This window comes from Heterodontus francisci, chromosome 3, assembly GCF_036365525.1.
Source record: "Heterodontus francisci isolate sHetFra1 chromosome 3, sHetFra1.hap1, whole genome shotgun sequence".
Lineage (NCBI taxonomy): Eukaryota > Metazoa > Chordata > Chondrichthyes > Heterodontiformes > Heterodontidae > Heterodontus > Heterodontus francisci.
Window position 1 is genome coordinate 80,873,376 of NC_090373.1, and position 24,518 is coordinate 80,897,893.

General features: G+C 38.6%; 1 protein-coding gene across 4 annotated transcripts in view; it reads right to left on the bottom strand.

The window, feature by feature from the left end:
• Window positions 1–24,518, bottom strand: part of agbl5 (AGBL carboxypeptidase 5) — a 165,749-nt gene that overhangs the window by 40,698 nt on the left and 100,533 nt on the right. For 3 of the 4 annotated variants that reach the window (XM_068023757.1, XM_068023751.1, XM_068023770.1), the window contains one exon: window positions 19,166–19,372. The exons of the other annotated variant lie outside the window; for it this stretch is intronic. In XM_068023757.1, coding sequence (XP_067879858.1) covers window positions 19,166–19,372 — 207 coding nt within the window. The remainder of the gene's footprint in view (window positions 1–19,165; window positions 19,373–24,518) is intronic. 4 annotated transcript variants of the gene reach the window in all.

Sequence of the window (24,518 nt, forward strand, 5' to 3'; positions counted from 1 at the left end):
ATCCATATAAACTCTCCTGTCCATATTGATAGCCACTTCTATTGCCTAGATCATTGATGAGCCCAATTCCTTGTAATCCTAGATACCTACATTACTCAACTCCATTCCAACCGCACTTCCTTCTGCACCATTCCTAAGGGAAATCTCTCTCCTAAACCACTTACAATTGCACTCTCAGACTCCTAACTGTCATGATACTTCTGCAGTCCTCCACCTCAACCACTTCTACATCTTAATACCCTTGTACCCAGAAACAAACCTTTACTGTCTCCCATCTGGTCATTCCCCATGTATGTCTCCTATCTTCACTCTTTCAAATGCAAGGGGCGTCAACTTCAGTATATCTATCACACAACTGGTATAACCACCCATCACCAGATCTTGCTGGATTACATCAAGCGTAATTGGGCCTCACTCTCCTCTGCAAAAACTGCCCAAGTCTCCAGGAACCTCAGAGAACAAAGATTCTTTTCTTATTACCAACCATTTCCTAAAATGCCTCTTCCATGCCCCGTCACCCTCACCTCCAACAATCAGTGCAAGGAGCTCACGAACCTTTGCCACCACGATTGGGACATGCTGTTCAACAGCCTTTGATGCTTCCCCCAATTCCCCTACTCACCAAGCCAAACAGCTCCTATGCATCTTCCCAGTCCTGCACTGAACCCATGTCTCTCTCTCTCCCAGCTACTCTTGTGTCCTTTCCTAGCCATGAGACACATGACCTATTCCACTGCCCTTCCTGGATCCCATGCTAGCTGATATAGTAAATGGCTCCCTCTCCTGAGGTACTGTTCCCTTCACTTAAAAACACCCCAATCCTTCTGTCCATGTCAACTGCACCCCATCCCCAATCTCCATTTTCTCCTTGAAGATGTTGTAGTCTCCCAACTCATTGCCAATCTTTTTTACCCTGTGGTTTCTGACCCTGCCATAGCACTGAAACAGCTGTAACCAAAGTCACAACTGGCATGGTACGTGGCTGTGATGATGGTGCTTATCTTAGCAAATTTACACTACGCCTTTTCTGTGGCTCCAGTGCACTATGATGAGAGTAGCAGGCAGTACTCCAACCATGGTCTAACCAATGGTTTGTACAGATTCCTCAGCTACTCCTTGCTTTGGTATTTAATACCCTACATATAAAACCCAGAATATATTTGCCTTTTAAATGTTTCTTTTTCCTACACAAAATCCTGCATTAAAAGATTTGTAGCTATAAACCTGGCAGGAGGAAATGCAGTATCGCACAAAGGCGTGGGGGAAGTAATCTGAAAATCAATTAAAAGCTATGAGGATTACTGCCCTTTTTTTTTTAGGATCAAAGCAGATCAAAATGAAGCCATTAGAGATTGTAAACTGGAATGGGAATCTCCTGTTATTGAACTATATTTTCATTCAAGGCTGCTGTGTACCTCAAATTTCAATTTCCTTCCTTTTCTGAAGGAACTAACCATTTCCACATAACCCATCTGACAGAAAAAGTAAGAGGTCAAATAGGTAGTTCTGGACTTATTTTTAAAGAAGTCCAGCACGACGTTTCATGAGTAGGGTTCTTTTGTGGTGTTATATATACACACTCTGTTACTGAAGAGTAATATCAGGATGTTCACTAAATGTAATAAACAATCAATGTGATACTGTCTTCTCTGTCAATTGTAGGGCATCCAATAACATTGCTTGTTTATTCACATAACAAATCACTGTACCGTTTTCCATCCATATATTAACGGCTTTTACATCAGAGAATCAAAATGTTGCCAAAATGCCAACTCTTTGTCATTCAGGGTGAATACATTCAGTACATAAACGTGCTTTGTGTCCACCTGTAATACAAATGAGTTTCCCCATGGAAGAAAAATGTTTTGTACCTATTCTTGCAATTTACTCTCAACAACCTGTAATGGAAGCAATATCCACAATGATTGATTGATATATTAGAGCAAGGATGTTGAATCTTGAAGCTCAAGGTCAGCCTTTACCAGTCCTTCAAGCCTCAGAGTTGAAATCAAAGTCAGCTTTGTGCAAAGAAGGAAACTACATGGCTTCACAAGCCAAAGCAAAGGAATGCCAGAACACAACTTTGGCACCCCCATATTGGAGTTTCATTCCAGCATAGTCATTTTGTTACTTAATTTAAGGTCAATACAGTCTTGACCTGGAATCTGGCCCGTGAAAGAGATTTCCGGGAAGGAACATGGCTGTGACTTTATGTGGGCCTATGCTGAAGACAGCTTTCCTACCTGAAAGAGCAAACAGGCCCATGGTCCAAAAAATAAATTCACAGTGCCATTCAAACATTTGGTTGATAGGGAGAAAGTAATGAATCTCTTCAGCCTTTGTGACATCGAAAAAGATTCATGGCTATTACATTTTTATAAATGAAGATGAGGTACAGGAAAGAAAGGAGATAATTGGCTGAGCAGATTAAATAAACTGATGGATCATTTTATGCCTGAAATGTATTGCATGTTACGATGCAAGGGCAAGAAAAGGCCAGTTAGTACATATAGACTATATAAAATATACTATATATTATAATTATATGCTACATTATAAACTATAATTATCAAGCCAAGCTGCAATTGCATCTTGAATGTCCCTTGTCTCCACTACCACACTTGACACATTATTGCAAGCATTTATCATTCTTGGAGAAGGAAAGAAGTTTTTCTGATATTCATTTTTAATTTACCTTTCGATGACAACTTTATAATCCTACTGATCTGTTCTTTTTTTTAAGTAATATCCTGGGTTTACTGATTTACATAATTTATGTTCTTTATTATTTCAGCAGAGGTATCCCATAAACTTCCTGGTTCTTTGCTAGAGCGATCCAAAATTAGTCTCATTGTCCCATGTTCTAACCACAACCGTGTTTCAAATATACAAGCTTGAGCTTTCCCCATAACCCGCCCCTTCAAACTTGGAATTAATCCATCTCTCTACTATAAATGTGGTGCACTGACCAAAATTGATCACCATATTTCAACTGTTGTAACATAACCTCCATAAACTTGCATTCCACTATTTTGGCTATATGTCCCAGCATTCTATTGGCAATCTTTTAACTACTTTATCACAATGACCAAGGTATTGAAAGTAATGAGATCGATCCCTTTTCAGCCCCACAGCCACAAGTACCAATTCAATTCTATTGAATATATATTTACAATGCACATTTTATTCATTGTGCAAAAATTTACATTTATCAGCTACAATGTTCCTTCGGTATTTGTCTGCCCCTGTGCATAACTGATCTAAATTCTTATTCATCTTTTTAAAACTTTAGCCTTTGTCTTGGCACCTCTCTGACTAATTAAGTGCCCTCTGCAAATTTTCCAGGTCTGGAGGAGAAAATGGCATTACATCACCTTGGGGGATTCTAGAAACCATTTGTGGATTTACATTCTTTGCTATAAAACAACATTTAAGAACATGAGTTTTTAAGAATAGGAAAAGACCATATCAGTTATAGTTTTCATATGTCAACCCCACCTGCTTAACTTCTCACCATAAAAGTTTATTTGTTGATGTTCTGATGTGCCTTTTTTTTAAATTAAAACCTTTTTTAAACCCAATTGTAATTTTTGACACACTCCATATTCCTCCTCCCCAAAAGGATTTCCAACTCTAGTTGTATGTATTCCAGGAGCTACCAACTGTTTCAACCCCAGGCTCTTGCCATTGGTTGCCCGACATGTCCATCCTTGCTGTGTACTGCCATCTCAAATCAATTGGAAAGCAACAGATCTTTTGTTCCCCAATTGCAGAATTCTTCAAGCATAAGTCAAACAGCTTTCTATCAATAGTTTGTATGCCCCCATGATTCTTCTCTTGGATTGATGACAGCAATGTCCGGGAGTTTATGAATTTATCTCTGGAGACTCCCAGACAGAGGTGGGTTAAAAACCCTACTCCCCAGTACAGAAAAAGCCAGTGACTCACTATTGAGGCCTTACCAATGAAACTTTTGACACAAACCCAAGGTAATGCAGGAAAGTAGTATAAAGTGACTTATCCTCATTGCTCCTTGTATTAGTTCCACTGTTTGAACAGTTGAAATCCAAAATTCACAGCACACCTGGACCAGACTTAGGTAGGAGTACCAATTTTTTTTTTCAGGCCTAAGCTACATGAAACAGTGATGAAGCCTTTTTCCAAATCTGCTTCTTTCATTACATGGATTAAGTAGATTTGCAACAATTACTAATGGCAGAAGAAAAAGAACTGGACCTGATGCATGAGAATTAAAGCCAAAGAAGATTCTCTACAGGATTTAGTACATATCTCATATAATGTTCTCTCTCTAGTTACGACTAATACATTTGGCAGCAGTTGCCAGCCATCTGCATTCAGAGCATACAGCCTGCTTTTGATCATCATCCACTTAGTTTGGATAGCTGGACTTTAACTCCACCCCATAAAATTTGTAATTTGATGTTTCTGCACATGTACTATTCTTCCTTTGGCACTCAATGCAAATAGAAACAAAAACAGAGCTTTACCCTGCAATGAGTCCTCCAATGGTGAGAGGGGAATCTCTTGTCTTCCTTTACTGAAAGCCTGCATACCTATCATCAGCATTTCACTTTGATGGCCAGTGTTTGCTGATGCAAATCAGTATAAACAAGGCCCTCTTAAGTTCACTGGAAGTCTTGAGGCACAATTCTATAAACTAGTGACCAAAGCTGTGGTGCAGGTACCAAATGTTGTGATTTTTAATCACAGTACTGATACATTAATCTGATAATGAAGCATTTGTTTGTGCATATTGAATATTATCGTATCACTTCACCTCACTGAATAAAATCAGGGGTTATACCCATATGCACGGCAGGCATTACCTTAGTCTGCATAGTTATGCTGCGGATTTTACAGTAGCTGGGAAACAGGCACATCACGTTTGTACCCCAAATACCAAATAAACCAGCTATAAGACTGTTTACATTTAATGTTTACATCAGGTTTGAGATAGAAGTTTGATTCTAAACATTCTTTGCCATCATGCTGGAATGATTTTATTCTATGCGCCTGGCAAAGTACTTCATGGTTGAATACGACAGAGGTGCAACAAGATCCCACACCAAGGACATGGTATTTCATTCAAGTTGCTAATGTAGATTTACAGATTGGTGGGCCAATTCATGGCACATGGAGTTGAAACAGGGATCATAGTACTGTTTGTATCTTTCTCTTGTCTCTCTAAGTAACACAGAGAATAGAAAGCCTGTAACAGAGGGACGCATGGCCAGTGAGCTTAAGAACAGATTGAAAAGCAAGTTTATGTCCAGAATGACAACAGGGATACATTTATTATTTTTATGGTACAAGCAGCAATGTTGAATTCATAGATTACACCATAAGGGCAGGAGAACACTCATGGCAGCAAATGAGTGTTTACAGTGGCCAGAAAGGCAGGGGGTGGGGGAAGATAATCAATAAACTAGTCAAACATACAAAGGATAAAACCTCTGATCCAGATGGATGCATCTTTTCATACCAAAAGAAACTAGGGAAGAGATAACTGAGGCACTTATATATAACAATTAATTAGAAAAAGAAAAGTGCCAGAGGACCGGCAGACAGCTAATGTTGTTCCTATATTTAAAAAAGGAGATAGAACAAGTCCAGGTAACTATAGACCAGTTAGCTTAACATTGGTGACAGGAAAGATGATGGAAAATTTACTCAAAGACAATAGAAAAACATCTTGAAACCAAAAATACAAGAAAGAATATTCAGTATGGATTTCAAAACATGAAGGTCATGGTTGGCTGACCTTATTGTTCACAATAACTACCTGATAGAATATAAAGTTAATGCATGTGGCCAAAGTAGGGTAGCCTTTATAGAATGGATTCAGAAGTCTTCCTGGATCAGTAACTTTGTTGTTTAACAAGGAAAACAGCATTGCTTGATTTAGTCTGGTAAATTACATGGAATAATTAACTTATGCGAGAATAGGTGAACAATTGAGAAATACTGACCACAGATCAACAGAATGATATGGAAAGTCACGTGCTATATGAACAGGCTAGGTTCATGGTTCGCCAGTCATGGATACTTCAGCTAAATGGCAAGTGAACAGGCAGGGAAAGACCATCAAAACCAATAATTAGTGCACAGCTAGTCTTGTGACAAAGGTAGCAATGCATAGTGGTGCAGCAGCAGCAGCCATGCAGGTGATTTGATGCTGGGCGTGTCGTTGCTGGCAGACTAAATCGCAAAATACATGGCACCATAGTTGGAATAAGGTAATGTAGGTACTAGACACAGGACTGACCAGACTATTAAGTTGGTTTCCATACATTCTGTGGAATCCTAGTGTCTGTAAAGATCAGTAGGCTTGTTGAGTACAAAGCACATGGTCTTTGTGAGCAAGCAACTGGACCCAGTTAAAGGACCTCTTTTGAGGAAGGAGGTAAAAAGTGAGTTTGCAGCCAGAACTGCAGATATGCATATTATTTTTAATGGTTAAAGCAGTAGATAATCTATGAATCTTTGTAAAAACTGCATTTTGTTCATCCATTTCACATAAATAGTTTGTTAGTTTACAACTGTGCCTCATCTCACTGGAATGATTTAGTCGGTCTTCTGTAAACATAAGACAATTCCCATAGCAGCATGAGATTACAGAAGCTAGTATACACAAGCAGGGTTTGTGTTATGATTCCCACATCATGCTACTTAAATAGATAGGGTGCAGTCTAGATCAAAGGTGATATGAGGTCCTCTTACAAGAATGATTAGTGATGCTGAACCCAAAAGTATGTCCAGTAAAGACAGTTGAAATTTGTAAAAAGGGGTCAATGTAGACGTACTTTCCATAACAGTCTTCAATATTCACTTGCTTCTGCTGTTCCGGTGTACTCAAGCAGTTTTCTTATGGAAACCACTGCCTTCCTATTCCCCCAACCACCCCCCTCCCCCCCCCCCAAAAAAAAAATCAGAATTCAGCAACAAAATGCTCTGCTAAAGTCAGTAACATAAACTTCATCCAAGCTGACCTCGATGTTGACTGGTCAGTAGCCAAATCTTCAAAATTCAATGGACTCAGTGCTGAAGTGAACTGGGCAAGCACTGTATTTTAACCAGCTCAGAAGCCTCCAGATCAGCATCCAGATCTAACCTGGATACTTATCTGTGGATTCCCATTGATGGTCCTTGTTACTGACGTCAGGAAAGCCAGTAAATTTAATATACTTGGATTTCCAAAAGGCATTTGATAAGGTGTGTCGCAAAAGGTTGATACGCAAGGTAAGGATTCATGGTGTTGGGGTAATGTATTAAGATGGATGAATGATTGGTTAACAGACAGGAAGCAGACAGTAGGGATAAATAGGCCATTTTGAAGTTGGCAGGCTGTAACTAGTGGAGTGTCGCAAGGATCAGTGCTGGGACTTCAGCTTTTTACAATCTATATTAATGACTTAGATGAAGAGACTGAGAATATATCCAAGTTTGCTAATGATACAAAGTTAGGTGAGAATGTAAGCTGTGAGGACACAAAAAGAGGCTGCAAAGAGATACAGACTGGTTAAGGGAAACCAGGTGGCAGATGGGGTATAATGTGGGAAAGTGTGAAGTTATTCACTTTGATAGTAAGAAAAGAAAAGCAGAATATAAAGGCATAAAACTTCTAAATATTGATGTTGAGAAACTTGGGTATACTCATACATGGAACACAGAAAATGAGCATGCACTTTCAACAGCAATTAGGAAGGCAAATGGCATATTGGTCTTCATTGCAAAGATACTCATGTATAAGAATAAGGAATTCATGCTACAATTGTAGAGGGCTTTGGTGAGACCACACCTGGAGTACTGTGTGCAGTTTTGGTTTCCCTAAGGAAGAATATACTTGTATTGGAGACGGTATAGCAAAGGTTCACTAAACCGGTTCCGGAGATGAGTTTCCACGTTGAAAGGTTACCTTTCTTTGTTTGCATAGCCTAGGCATGTTTTTAGAAGGTGCAGATTTGCATAGCATCTGCATCTCCCTCTTGATCTTGTAGGCTGGTGTCCAGAGGAAAGATGAAAGTCTTTACACCTGGGGCCTCTTCGTTTGCAGGAGTTTCCAGAAGGTGCTAACTGCGACAGGCAAACACCAACTGTATAATGGGACTCCACTCCAGATTTTGTTGAGTTTACTCCCTTAGACATTAACTCGTGACGTTGTTGTTAATGTTGAAGGCACCGACCGGCAAGGCCCAGATCGCCACAAACGCAGGTGATCTTATCCTCCAGGTGTGCGAAGGGAGCAGCTCCAGGTCGCCGCTTTCCACCTCCAAGTTGCCACCTCCATCCCCAAAACCTTCTAGCTACTCTGCCCTCAGGTGGTCAATCTGAGATGACTGTAGGTCGCTTAGGAGTGATCTCAGTACCTGGGATGAGAGGGTTATCCTATGATGAGAGGCTAAGTAAATTAAGCTTTTGCTCTCTGGAGTTTAGAAGAATGGGAGGTGATCTCATTGAAACATACAAGATTTTAAAGGCTGGACACTGAGAAATTGTTTCTCCTGGCTGGGGAATCTAAAACACTGGGACACAGTTTCAGGATAAGAGGTCGATCATTTAAGACTGAGATGAGGAGAAATTTCTTCACTCAGAGGGTTGCAAATCTTTGGAATTGTTTACCTCAGAAGGTTGCGGATGCTCCATCGTTGAGCATATTTAAGACAGAATTTTGGTCTCTCAGGGAATCAAAGCATATGGGGAGCGGGCAGGAAAGTGGAGTTGAGGCAGAAGATCAGGATTGACCATAGTGAACGGCAGTGCAGGCATTGTGTGTATCATGCATGCATACTAGCGTGGGCGTGGCGTGTATCCGTAGGCGTTAACCGAATTAGAGTTTAAGTTTTAATAATTTTCAACTTTTCTTACTTAAACCTAAGAAAGCCTGTATGTGCTCATTTCTTTGCCTTATAATTGGAAAGCGGTGAACAAGGATTCACTAAGGGGGTGCCCTCCTGCTCCTACTTATGTTCTCTCACTTTTCTGTTGAAGCCTGCAATTGATAGTTTCGTTGTCTGAATATCTCCCAAAAGGTGCAGATACCCCTTCCCAGAATAACCACGTTTTTTTTTGCAGAGACAAAAGGAGATTACTTCATTCAGCATATGTACACCATTATTACACGGAAAGATCTACTTTATGACAAAAAAAAACAATGAATCAGTGCTCAAACAGGCTTATGATTTATAAAAAATAGAAACAGAAAGTGCTGGTAAAACTCAGCAGGTCCGGCAGCATCTGTAAAGAGAGAAACAGAGTTAACATTTCAGGTCTGTGACCTTTCATCAGAGCTGGGAAAGTTAGAAATGTAATAGGTTTTGAGCAAGTGAAAATGGGGGGCGGGGGAAGAACAAAAGGGAAGGTATGTGATAGGGTAATGGCGGGAGACATCAAATGACAAAAGGGTTCATGGTGCTAGGCCAAAAAGAGTGGTAACGGGATAAGTACAGAAACAAAAGAGGCGTCTAGCGGAGTTGTGAATGACGGGATAATGAATAGCTGCCGTTCAAAAGCAGTGTAAAAGGACAAAAGAGAGGAACAAAAGAGTAAAAAAATAGTCAAAGTTCATTGGAAACTCAGTGCTGAAGTGAACTTTATTTTCTCTCTTATTTCCCTTCTGTTCTTTTTCACACCCTCCCCCTTTTCACTTGCTCAAAATCTATTACATTTCTAAATTTTCCCAGTTCTGCTGGAAGATCACAGACCTTAAACGTTAACTCTATTTCTCTCTCCACAGATGCTGCCAGACCTGCTGAGTACCTCCAGCATGATCTGTTTATATTTCAGATTTACAGTATCCACAGTATTTCACTTTGGTATTTGTGATTTATATACTTTAGTTGTATGTGCACACATGATCACAATATGAAAAAAGGTAACAATGCAAGAGAAAATATTTTTTCAAAAACATACAAATAAACTTTATTTACCAAAAACACATATTTGAGGCAACTTCACAAACTTCACACAAATGATAAAAAGGTAGCAAGAACATTTAAATTACACAAAAAAGCAACTGGCATGAAAATGTGAATGACACAGTAAAATGCTAAGGCTTTTTCAAATATAACAAATTATAAAGTGAAAACAGGGTAGAAGTAAATAAATTACAAACTGTAGACAAATTTAATGCTTTCCAACATTTCCCGACTGCGTTTGTACTTAAGACTATTATAAATGATGGAACTACATTATAATAAAGTCACCCTCCTCTTTTGCAAGCGCACATTTGTGTCACTTCTGTTATTTTAAGTGGCCATAGTTCCCTCATTTTATGGTAGGTATTGTGTGTTATTTTATATCTTTCCCATTTTCTAAATCATTCTTACATTATCTTGTGCTATAAACAGTTCTACAATTTCAGCCACGCACCCCTCACCCATCCCCCGAACAGCATACTTCAAGTTCTAGGATATTAAAAACACTGGAGATAAAGCATTAATTTTGGCTGGTCTTTTTTGCATCATAGTCCTCATTAGTAACTGTATGTAAACAGCTTTCAAAATTATATCGGTAATTAGCAGAATATAAAATTCTTTTCAATGTGAGCTGATAGTTATTGTTGATCACACTGCAAAGTCTATGTGAAAATTACTAAATAAAAATGTTCAATACTCTATGGGTCTATCTTTAACCTATCACTGGCTCGTTCTTATAGCATTCTATATAGTTTAATGAAAAATTTGGCTGGTGAAAAATGTGATTATCTGACATTTTGCAATTAAATACATATTTCCAATTCCAGTTGAATTAACAGAGAGTAGGTACTGAATTGAGACAAAACATTTCTTCAATGAGAAATTGCTGGAAATACTCAGCAGGTCTGGCAGCATCTGTGGAAATGGAAACGGAGTTAACATTTCAGGTTGATGACCTTTCTTCAGAACTAGAAAAAAATTCTCTCTCCACAGATGGTGGCAGACCTGCTGAGTATTCCCAGCATTTTCAGTTTTTATTTCAGATTTTCAGAATCTGCAGTATTTTACTTTTGTACTTCTTCCATTAGGGTGGGGGGGGGGGGGGGGGGGGTGGAAAAGTTTACTGGCTCATTACTCTTATTGCCATCAGTGGCCACTTACACTGTAGCACTGGGATGATGTCACTTTTGCACTCTCTAATCTGAGAATGCTACATAGAAGACACAAAGGATGATCGAAAAGTTATTTGAAAATAAAAAATGAAGTAAAAATTGCAAAAACTACACCCACTGCATGAACTTCTTTCACAGAATATCTCAGTGAAATGAATAGTAACAAAAAGTAAAGCAGTGAAAATACAAACATGGATGAATGCCAACTTGAAGGCATTTGGTTAAGCTGATGTACAGATTGCTGCCACTGAAAGGTCATAATTTTGGCATTGTTTGCAGAGTTACAAAAATCACTGCTCAGTTGCCTTTCTGAATATAGATAATTCCAAACTCTCATGTACATTAACAAATGGTAAATTGCCATATTTAGAAAACTACCAACACAGGCACAAATCAATATGAAGAAATTTCCCACAATCTGCCAAATCAAATCAATGTAATTTAGTAAATCAGAAAAGCACAAAAAGGGTGAGTCAGTAACACACACTGAAAAGGAATTAGTAAAGGAATAGGCCTGTTAAGCCAACCTGACTATCAAATATTTTTGAAAAAGATTTATAAAAATCAATTTTTACACTGCAGAGTCAAGAATAAAATTACTAAAATCAGCTTTCCACAGTTGCTTAAATGATCCCTCCAAAGGATGAATTCAAACATAAACAATTCAAAATGTAGAGTTATCTAAAATAAATTACCTGATATTACAGCATAAAGCAGATAATCTTACAATGTAGAACAGCATTAGAATTAGGTAGCTGAACCTTACTACATAATAGAACAATCAAAGATATTGGATTGTTCTTCAGTTTGTTAATCAAAGCAAAATTAGACTCCAATTGAAACAATTCAAATGCATTATGTATATAATAAAATTATCCTCTTATCAATATATTACAATTGCACAAAAAGCTGTTCCAGTTTAGTCCTGGTTCCAGTTTTCACTTGTTCTCAGGATTTTATCTATTGCCAATAAAGAACATTTTTGGCCACACCACAAAAAACGAAATGGTCTCAAATTATATCAAGAAAATTTGGCAACCAACTGGCAAACACCATCATAAAACAATTAGTGATATTTAGTATGAAATCTACAGTTAAAGCTTTTTTGTGTAATATATTCAAATTTGAGTGAACTTGTACACATGTTGGGAATTTACAGGAAGAACTATGACAAGCCAGAGGGTCAATGGCACTCTAAAGCAGGATTGCATGATCAATCCTTGCATTTTCAGCATAGCTGGGACTAGGATAAGCAAAACATATGCTTGTACTCTTCAGAATGGAAGGATTAATTCAATTTTGGTCATTTAGATCCTAAAGAAGGTCTTTCCTCCAAAAAGATTCATGTATTGCTCAGTATCAAATTACTAACAAATACATGTGTATTATATTAGTGAAGAATTGCTAAGATTCCAGTCAAAAGTGTTTCTGTAATCTCAAATATGGATCTATTTATGCTTCACTGGAAAGATATACAGTTTAGGGCATGCAATAAATATTTTCTAGTCCTGTTCCGACTGCAATCTAATAGCAATTGGTTAAACACATGGCAAACTTCAATGTCGATGCTGAACTTTAGAAGTCATGAATATGGCCTCATTCTTCACTTCACTGCTCACAGCGCTAACAGCTAGCTAATAGGTTCAAAAATGTGACTAGTTTCATGACTATTTGTCAACAAAAACAAATAGCACAAAGTAATTCTAATGTAAAGTGCAACATGACAAAGGAAGAGAGTTTAGTCTTCCAATATTTCAATAAATTTGGTTGTTACTTTATGTCAAGAGACAAATAGCTGTCTTGATTCCTTTTAGTTCAGTATTGAAATGTTTTCATTAAAGTGATAATTTTTATACTGGAGTAAATTTCACATTTGACTTTGCCTTTACTATAAGGCTGCTTTTCAAGTTTTTCCTATGATTTCAAGGCATTGTGTGCATTTAACATCACAACATAGCAACTTGTACAAAATTAAGTCAGTGAAACAAATGCTGTTTATTTACAATCTTGGAAAAACCTATTCAAATTAAATTCTGATATATGACGAAAAGGGTAAAGGAAGCAAGAATAGGATTTCTTTCAACAATCTTGCACCCTGTCCAAGATATAAGAACACAGCAAAGTACAGGAACAGAAAAGACTCTGCTGTCCATCCAGCTGGTCCCATTTCATGTGGTCAATCCCGAAAATCAAGAAAATTAAATCTTCCTTGCATTTTATTCTCCATTCTTAATATAAGTGGAGGACATGTGAATATGGTCTCTGGGATTTGACATATCCCATAAGCAGGCTGACCCAATAACACTCAAAACAACATTGCTGGTCATGAGTAATTCATAACAAACAAACCTCATTCATGAAATAAAAACAAGAAATGCTGGAAATACTCAGCAGGTCTGGCAGCATCTGAGGAGAGAGAAACAGAGTTAACGTTTCAGGCCAGTAACCCTTCTTCAGAACCTCATTCATGCACTGATTAGACCATGCTCAATATTTTGTTTAAAAAATATAATCTTAAATGCAAACTATATTGCTTACAGGTTCCAGTGACATCATCCTGAACCTTACACGGCAATCTGTTCTCAATTCATGACACTATCTTCAAATATACAAAGACAATTAAATGAAGATGCTTCAATTGTACATACTTCAGCTTGTTAAGGACTTGTAAGCTGAATTTATCCATTGCTGATTTTGAATGTTCTTTCACACTTGATTGATTGCATCTGTTCATTTTAAAAGAGCAAAGTAAAGTCTAGGAAATCCTTTTTGCTCATATTATTCCATTTTAGAGAACATACTTAAAGCTTTTCTTTCAAAATCAATTTTCTAGGATATGTGGGTACTGTCATTGTTTTTCCTTCCTTGTTGAACTATTCTAATACATTGATAGGGAGTAGTCACAAGCAGCTTCAATGGAAACAGGGGTTGCAACTAGAGTTCATCGACGTGACGATAAATAACCAAGGAACCTTTTAAAAAACCACTCTGCCACCTGAGAAACATCTGTTTTCCTCTATGCTATTGTAACCAAAGTTTTAGGTTTATATTATTGATGTTGCACTTCCATACTTAAGGCATAATGACCACAGTAAATACAGTAAAATCTTTTTTACCGCTTCCTAAAAATCTGTTTTGCTACCGTCAACTTCCAAGCAAGGGCAGCACTTGGCATAAGAAACTCATTCCCACTCTACAATAAATAGGTTTAAATTTGATTTTACAATCATATTACATGAAATTCAAAAGGTCTGCAAGGTTTTCATGCTCGTGACAGAGCTCAGCTGTTTCATGGCTACTAAATACAGGAGAAGCAAATAACTGCCTAATGCCAACTTGTTTTGTTACAGAAAGGGAAGACTTATCATTAATACATTGTAACAATGACACCACATTGGTCCTGTTTGAAACATTAAGTTGCTGTTGGAATAAATTTGGCATGTTTGTAATGTCAATTATGTTGTTGGTTCTTGGACCATGCATCACATGGAGTTGAGAATAACTTATTATTTCACTATATATACTGTCCAATGTATTACTAGTACATGAATCAGGTAGAATCATGGAAATTATAAAATAGAAGGAAGGCATTTCAACTAATCACTCATGGTGTTCGGTGTGATGTACAATCACTTTAATTAGGCAGACGATATCAGTTTGGTGATTTTAATGCCATTGCAATCCAAAACTTATTTGAGTGGCTAGATTTTCAAAATCAATATTTGAAGTAACTTTACTGCTGGTACATTAGTTTCAAACGACTGGATGTTTTATATGCCTGATGTTTTTTAAAAACATGCAATTTGAATTTAGTTTAAAACCAAAATGAAAGCAGCTGTTCTTGCCTGGTTAATTTTATAGTTCTACTTCTATTAAACACACAATAATAACTGAAGGTCATTACATGACTTTCTCATTTTCTTTCCTTCAAATGGCTCTCACATATGTTTAAGGTGGCATGAGTAACCGATGCCCACGCTCCCTTCATTGCCAGGTAATCTACCTGTTAAGTATCACAGCAAAGACCAGGGATAAACCAACTTTTCAATTACCCATAAATTGTTGTGGGCAGCTCCTGGCTTCTGTTGCACACATCCTCACAATGGATGAAACTCATCCAAATAAGAAAAGTAACTTGCATTTATATAGTGCCTTTCAAGACCTCAAGATGTGCTCTCTTCCTATATTCCTCAAGTTTTTCACAGCCAAGTACTTTTGAAGTATGTCCACTGTTATAATTTAGGGAAAGTGGTAGACAATCTGCGCACAGTAAAGTCCCATAAACAACAATGAGATAAATAATTTGATAATTTGTTTTAGCGATGTTGGTTGAGGGATAAATGTTGGCCAGGACATCAGGAGAACTCCACTGCTCCTTGAAAGCACCATAGCATGTTTAAAGTCCACCAGACAGGGTAGACAAGTTGTTTAAGCTCTCTTCCGAATGACAGCATCTTTGTCACCTGTTACACTGAGGTGTCAGCCCAGATAGTGTGCTCAAGTCTCTGGTGTGGAGGTTGAACCTATTGCCTTCTGACCCAGAAGCAATAGTGCTACCACTAAGCCAAGGCAAAGAAGATTACATTGAACCAAACCTCTGTGCTTCAACACAATGCACCACTCACAAGTGTATATTTTTGAGGGGATCCATATGCTAGGCTGCCATTTTGATCTTCCAGGACTACACACCAAGTGCCTGAAGATAACGCTCTAAACTGCTGAGTGACAAATCTTAGCTGTGCCTTAATACAAAAGAAAAATACTTCAGATGCCGGAAAACTGAAACAGGAGGATAGTGAGTGGACAGGTTCTATCCCAAAAGACAGAACAGAAATTTAGGATTGAGTTTCATCACCAGGCTACTCTAGTACATTTTCTAATGGTGTTCAACAGGAGTGTAGATGGAAGTTTAAAAGCAGATTTCACACCAATGTGCTACATCAGTTTTTACATGGCCCAGGATGAAAAACTGACACTTCATACATCTTTCCTTATGGAAGTACCCTATTGCCTCTGAAACAACAGAACAGTACCACCACAGACTTTGAAGGGGTGTAGCCTTCCTGATATGAAAAATGGGCAATTAAAGAGCTCATGTCTGCAAAAATGCACCTGACCTCATGGGATCATGAATTAAAATTTTACAGCATGGAAGGACATCATTCAGCTCACTGTGTCCTTTGTTGGCTCTGTAAGATCTATCACTTTGCCACATTCCCATTTCCTAGATCATTTTAACATTTTTCAAATATTTAGCCACTTCCCTTTTAAAATACCTTTGCTTTTGTACTCTCTTTATGAAACTTCAAATTCCAAATGCATTTATATAACTTATCCTCCCTCTTTTAAAGATTTATATATCTGAATCCAAAGACTCTCTGGCTCCTTGACTCCTTTTGATGTTTAACCATTAACCTTGTATTCCCAAAATGTATCAGACCTTTCTCCAATTTAAAATTTCATGTATTGTTTATACGCTGAATCTACTAACCTGTCTACATCCATTTGAAATCTTAATCAGTTAGCCATACCCCAATTTTTGTTGTCAGCAAAAAGTGATTTGATGCCCCATACCAGAGTACAAATCCTTTTTTGAGAGAAAGTGAGAGAGCGAGAGAGATATCAAGAAGAGAACGAGATAAAGACAGAAAGGTAGGAAAGCAATGATCATAAAGCAGACCCTATGAGACACTATAGTTTATACCCCTCCAGAAAGAAAAATGCCCATGAAGTACTATGTTTTCTGTCCTTTAAGCACCTTCCTATCTATACTGCCACACTCTAATACCTGTGCCTTAATTTTATTAACAAACTTTTCACATGACACTTCAGCAAACTCCTTTCAAATTTATATGGGTAACATCCATACATTTATCAATATACTCCATTATTTCCTCCTGTATTATAACTCTCAGAGGTTTACACACTAACATTAGGTTGACTGGTCTGTAGTCACCTGGTTTCTTCCTTTTTGAACAGAGGTATTATATTGGCAACCCTTTAAGTCCTCTCTCACAACTTCCAGATCTAAGAATATTACAAAAAAATTGGACAATTTTACAATGACTACCATGAAATCATCCTGAGATGAAGCTTTCAGCAACTCATCAATTGCTAAAGGAGACAGTATCCTTTTATAGTTTAAGTAGTAGCAAAATATGCTGTACTTTAGTAGTATATTGGCATCTCATGAAAGTATCAACACTCTATTCACCCTCTTCTCCACACATTACTGAAACTCCCACTCATCAGTCCCCCAGGCGATACCACCTTTATCCAGCAGGGAGAGCAAAAGCAATGTGCAAGACCATCAAAGCCATTTATTCCTTCTCCTTACCCCTGCAGGTAGGTTTCTAGTCTCCACTTAGTGCCTCCTCACAGTGCCATGTCTGAAATGGGAAGCTAAGGACAATAAAGTATTAAACCATTGTCTTGCCACTGCATGTTGCTATATGCTGCTCCAACATGATGTGTCAGCAGACCACCACCTCAAATATTTTTAAGATAACTTCTCGGACACAATCTTGATAATAATGTTACTGTGCTCATATAAAGCAATGGTATGATGGCACACACTACTGCAATGCTGGCAACTGGTAAACTTGGAGAAAAAGGAAATTTATTTAGACTCATCACTGTTAAATTGTAACTTCAAAAACTATGATCTGGAGTCAACCATGGCTCAGTAGGTAAACACAAAAGATGGTGGGGTCAGTATGCCAGAGATCAGGAAGGTCCCAGCTTTTATTCTTGGTCTGTGCCTGGTTAACCATTCTCAGCTGGGATGAAACCTGGGGTACTATAATGGATTTCAGCTTTCCAAAGCCAACGAGGAGGTGGGAGAAGCAAATGTAGTGGATAGGCTACCATCCCTGGTATCCAGTCACCCCAAATGGAAATGTAGGCGGATGCTGGGTGAAGACTGGATTAGGCTTAGCTGCGTAGATCCTCCAACACTTAGCAAATATTTTCACACAAAGAATAGCCTCTTCATGGCAACAGGCAGAGATACAGTATGGTTAACATCACTGCTGGTTATGGAACTGCACCAAAGACAGGATTGAGGGGGAAAAGAAAAAAAAAAATCACAGGAACAAAAACATAAAAATCATTGGTGAGAACATTAGCACTTGGATTTGGTGTAGGTGAGTCTAAGAATTTAGCTTAGCTCTTTGATGTCAAACATAAAATGCACACGCTGAGTTAATAACTCATACCAAGGCTAGAGGGTGACAAATGTTGATAAGGATGCAGAGGTACAGAGCTGAGTAACACATATAATGTAATGTGAACAAATGAATCTGCTGAAAAATTATGCTTTGGTTAAATGTTCTCATTCTAATGTAATTTAATTCCTGATAATGTTGAAACCTGTAAGCAAATCATTCTTTTCTCTTTGGTAAAATTAAGCTTTCAAAGCATGATAGCACTTGAAGAAAAACCAAAACTACTTCAAAATTTCCTTTGACTTGGTTACTTGGAACAGAAATTCGCACATGCGGGACCAATAATTTCTTTCACACGGTTGTATTTTACCTCTTTCACTTATGTTTGTTTGATAAAATTCTACCAACAATGAAGAACAGCATAGTTACTTTTACTGAAATGTCATTCTCCATTAGTGTCAATGATCCAAAATAGAAAAGTGAGAGAGATAAATTTAATATTGTACTTCCTGGTTGAAATGGCCTCTTACCGGCTTGGAACTGAATGCACAATCAACTGTCATACCAAAAAATGCTTATAACAATGCAGTCATATTGGTCCCTCTCTTTCAGAACAGTTCTTTCCACATTGAAAGTATAAAGTTATGTATTTTCCTTCTGTTAACCATACTTTTTCCTCAATTTTGATTTTTCCTTCTTTGCTGGCAATTGATGTCATATGAAGATCCCAAAATGTTGTTTCTGTCATTCAGAAACCCCAGGGAAGGTAGGTTGGAGTGAAGCAGAGGTGAGAGGTGTTTGCTTAAGGCCTTGTTCAACAGGGTTGGCTTGGGCATGGATTTTAGAGATGGGTAAAAATTGGAAATGCTTGAAGTTTGAATTGCATACAAACCTGCCATTTTGAAGGAAGTTGGAAGAGAGCAAGGCCTTAAGCTGGAAGGCTGGACTTGGGATGGGTCTTTGGAGAAGCTGAGGGAGACAGATGCAGGGCACTGCATGTATCGATGGGTTGGAGAGCTATGCTGGCTGCTGGGATTGTTGACTGCTGCTGCTCTCAACACAGCCTGATGCTGACGACGCTTCTCCTGTGCTCTAGTTTCTAAATGAATAAAACACAAAAGCTACAAAATTAATGAACGGAGAACAAAAATTCTATATGCAACATCTACTTGAAACAATTTAAGCTTGAATACTGTACAAACTAAGCTAATGTTTATTTCATTTATCTGTGTACACAATGTTTACTAAAAGCAAGCCCTTGTGTTTCTCTTCAGAAATGTGTCAATTTAGATTATTTTACGCGATTCCAAGTTTAAAGATCACTGAAACGTTAATTACCTGTGGCATCCTCCAACTTAATTTGTTTTAAAATTCTGATTGTTACAAAACAAACCATTCTGGAAGAAGACAAGCTTTTTGTTCATAGAATAACAATACATGCAATACAATTCAAAGATTGGAAAGGCTAGGGATGTTTTCCTTAGAACAGACGAGGCTGAGGGGTGACTTAATTGAGGTATATAAAGTTATGAGGGGTCTAGATAGAGTAGACAGGAAGAACCGGTTAGCCCTAGTGGAGAGGTCAATTACCGGGGGCACAGATTTAACGTGATTGGTAGAAGGATGAGAGGAGACACGAGGAAACAATTTTTCACCCAGAGAGTGGTGGGTGCCTGGAATTCACTGTCAGGAACGGTGGTGGAGGCAGAAACCCTGAATTCTTTTTAAAAGGTACCTGGACATGCACCTGAAGTACTGTAACCTGCAAGGCTATAGACCAAGTGCTGGAAGGTGGGATTAGATTGGGCGGCTAGTTTTACTTTGGCCAGCACGGAAACGATGGGTTGAATGGCCTCCTTCTGTGCTGTAATTTTTCTGTGGTTCTACACAAGATACTCAATAACTCATGAAATTACCTTTCATAGCTGAATAATCAAAAGGGGATTGCATAATTTACACAAAGTGCTTAAGGCGGCACCAAAGCAAAACTGTACTCAAACCCATATCTGAAAGCTTCCAGATTCTAAAGCATTTGCATTAGATTGGGGGAATAACTGAAATAAACATAGCAAAAGTTCAGAATACAGATAGCTGTAAATGTGCTGGAAATAAACCAATTTATAGTCTTTAATTTTCTTTCGTGCAGCTATTAGATGGTTAGCTTCACAAAGCCAAGGGAGTGTCAATAACATATCCTTTACTCTGTGAAAAGATGTTTATGCTACAGAGTTCTCAGATAGGATCATTACAGTACTAAAAATCCTGTGGTGTCACTTGGGACTCCACTATTTAAATGTTAGTTTGACATAGTGTTACCCACTCAATCAGTAGCATCAATGCTTTCAGTTGAGACTAACTGCAATCTAGGTGTTTTTTTAAAAAAAGAACAGGTATTACTTAATCAGTGGCTTGTCAATGTTTGGTGCATCAGAAGAAGAAAAAAAACTGTTTCACCAACAACTCTGAAGAGGGATAATCTTAATGAGCTCCAGTCCAGTTTATCTGCTCCACGTAGTGCTGGTGAAATGGATATACACTGGATTCCAGAGGAGCTATGTAATCGTGTAATAAAAATGTTCTTTAAACAGTATACATAGACCAAGAAGTTGTTTTATGTATCTGTACTTATCAAATGATTCTGGATTTCAAATAAAAGTGGACAATGGATAAGTACATTCATTCAAGTACCTGCAGTGACTAGCTCTTTTCTTCCTCTCTTACAAAACTAACTAGGATCAGGGTCAGTCTTATCCCAAGAATTGGCAAGTCCACCCCTTAACTCAGTCACATTGATAAATGCACTCCTGGAGGCCCTATGGTAGTACCCATGCGACAACAGGAAATATCACAAGAACTAACTCATTTCAACATGCAATGTGATACAAAGTCAGACTCCATCAGAATTGTTTTAGAGATGGCCTCCATACAAATATGAAGTGGAATGGCAATGGAAATGTCCCAGAATGCAAGAATGATAAAATATATCCTTGGTGGGGGAACTTGTGCCCAACACTGCCACCTCCCCAGCATTACAAATACATTAAGCAACACATGTGAGTTTAAACATGGATCCAATTATGGTGAAGTGTTCAACATATTATTTAATGTAGCTGGGACATGTGTGTGCAATACATGTGAGGAATTTTAGTGAACTAACCTTGATGTGGTGTCCAAAGGCTGCCGAGATAAATCTTTTTAAAAACTTTTCCTCATAACTCATCTCCTTTACATTTTGGATTATTCTTCTTGTTCTTCTCTGAACTTTTTCACATGCTTGCGCATCCCTTTGGTAGTGTAGCGATCTGAATTGTACACAGTACTCCAAGTGTGGCCTGATAAGCGCACTGTACAGTCTCAGCGTATCCTCATTTGTATTCCACTGCTCTGACTACATATTCCAATGCTTTATTAGTTTTGTTTATAAAATTGTTTTACCACATTATCTAGTGATTGACAGTGATAAATCCACTATTACTCCCAGGTCCCTTCTACTCTTCAAATCTGTGCCACACTTTACGTTGGCCAATTTGCAACACCTTCCATTTTTCAATATTAAATACATCTTTACTTTCTGCCTAAATTCTTCTGTAAATCCTCAGTTGTACCAGCAACCTGCATTTAAAAAGCACCACCAACAAAAAAATCCCAAAGCACTTTGCAACAGAAGAAAGATAAGAGCGTGGACACCAAGCCAAGGAAGGAGGAATTAGGAAGGGTGACAATTAGCTAAGTTAAAAGGATAGATTTTCAGTATTTTTTTTTTACAGGTGGAAAGAGAACTGAAGAGATGAAACGGTTTAGAAGCTAAGTTCCAGAACGTAAGTCTGACATTGCTGATGGTTCTGCCACCAATAGAAGGGTAAAGGAAGGTGGGAATGAGAAGGGATACAAGGTTGCAGGAAGAGAGTGGGCAAGTCCTCTGATGATTCTGAAGGCAAGAACAAGTATTTTAACTTTAAAGCGCTGAAAGGCAAAGAGCCCAGACAGGGTGAGCTGTGGGGAGCAGGGTGATTGATGAGTGTGACTTAACAGCAGGACAGGATGGGGGAATCTGAAATGAGGAGACTTGGAGTTTATGAAAGGTGAGGATGGGAGGCTGGCAAGAAGGCAGCTACAGTAACTGAGTAAACTGACGACAAAATGTCACAAAGACTTCAGCGAAAGCCTTAGGGACTGAGGTGAGCAAGTTGCAGACTTGGAAATAAGATTGAAGGTCTGGGTCAAATAGGCAAATAGGACACCAAGGTTATATATTTGGGCACCACCACTTAGGAAGGATATTCTGGCCTTGGAGGGAGTGCAGCATAGGTTTACTAGGTTTCCTGGACTCGAAGGAGGACTGAGGAGAGATTAAACAAAGTAGGGCTGAATTCCCTAGATTTTAGAAGATTATGGGGTGATTTGATTGATGTTTTCAAGATATTAAAGGGAACATATAGGGTAGTTTGGGAGATACTATTTCTGTTAATTGGGGAGTCTAGGACTAGGGGGCATAATTTAAAAATTAGAGTCAGACCTTTCAGGAGTGAAATTAGGAAACAGTTTTTCACGCGAAGGGTGGCAGAAGTATGGAACACTCTCTTTTAAATGACAATTGATGCTAAATTTTAAAACTGAAATTCACAGATTTTTGTTCGCCAAAGGTATTAAGGGATATGTGGCAAAGGGATGTGGAGTTAGGTCGCAGATCAGCCATGATCTCACTGAATGGCAAAACAGGCTCAAGGAGCTAAATGGCCTACTCCTGTTCCTAAGCATGTTCCTATATGGCCTGGTCAATTCTGATCGTATGGCTGAAGACGAGAATGGAGTCAGTGTCGAGAGCACAGAATTTACTATGAAGGCCTGAAGGCCAAAAATTGTCTTTGGTCTTCTCAAAGTTCAGTTTAAAGAAGCTGTGATTTATTCATGGTTCAATCTCAGTCAGGTATTCTAGCCTCACAGCTCCAGGGACCCGGGTTCGATTCTGGGTACTGCCTGTGCGGAGTTTGTAAGTTCTCCCTGTGTCTGCGTGGGTTTTCGCCGGGTGCTCCGGTTTCCTCCCACATCCAAAAGACTTGCAGGTGATAGGTAAATTGGCCGTTGTAAATTGCCCCTAAAATAGGTAGGTGATAGGGAATATGGGATTACTGTAGGGTTAGTATAAATGGGTGGTTGTTGGTCAGCACAGACTCGGTGGGCCGAAGGGCCTGTTTCAGTGCTGTATCTCTAAATAAATAAATAAATATGGATGAGGTCACAGATTTAAAAAAGGTTGCAAAGAGGCAGGGCTTAGGGTCATCAATCAGTATATGCCCACCCCTATGCCTGCAAGTGCTGGAAATGCACTGGCTATATCCAGATAGGCAGTAGAACCATGAAAGATGATGTTGAAAGGCAAAGGAAAGAAGAATAGAGTTTTGGTTGACCATATCAAATGCTGCACACAGTCAGATGATGTAATTCATAACTTTGGCAGTGCTATTAGAAGGGCAAACTGGAAGGATGAGAAGAGTTTAGTTTAGAGATACAGCACTGAAACAGCCCCTTCGGCCCACCGAGTCTGTGCCGACCATCAACCACCCATTTATACTAATCCTGCACTAATCCCATATTCCTACCACCTGTCCCTATATTTCCCTACCACCTACCTATACTAGGGGCAATTTATAATGGCCAATTTACCTACCAACCTGCAAGTCTTTTGGTTTGTGGGAGGAAACCAGAGCACCCGGAGAAAACCCACGCAGACACAGGGAGAACTTGCAAACTCCACACAGGCAGTACCCAGAATTGAACCCGGGTCGTTGGAGCTGTGAGGCTGCAGTGCTAACCACTGCGCCACTGTGCCGCCCACTTGGTTTTAAGTTGGTTTTAAGAAAGATGGGTATAGAGCTAGGAGGCAATGGTGTTCTTATGACCCGTCAGAGAGGATGTGATGTTGAAGATTGAGTGATAGTGGAGCACACAAATGGGTCCAGGGTGAATTTTTTTTGAAAAAGAGATGATAGTCAGTTTTGAAAGAGAAAGTGACAGTGCCTGAATAAAGTGAGCATTATAAATATATTTTTGCTGCTGCCATTTTCTAATGACTAACTTGAAAATAAGAGAACATTTAACTGGGGAAAATGACACAGGTCCCATGGGTTTACATGTTATGGAAGTAAGACAACACATAGCATTCCCTTTCTGAAATATTGTGACTTTATTTTCATGTGGATGCTTAGCACCTGGTTTTCCCAGAACCGATCAAGCTAGACCAAAGT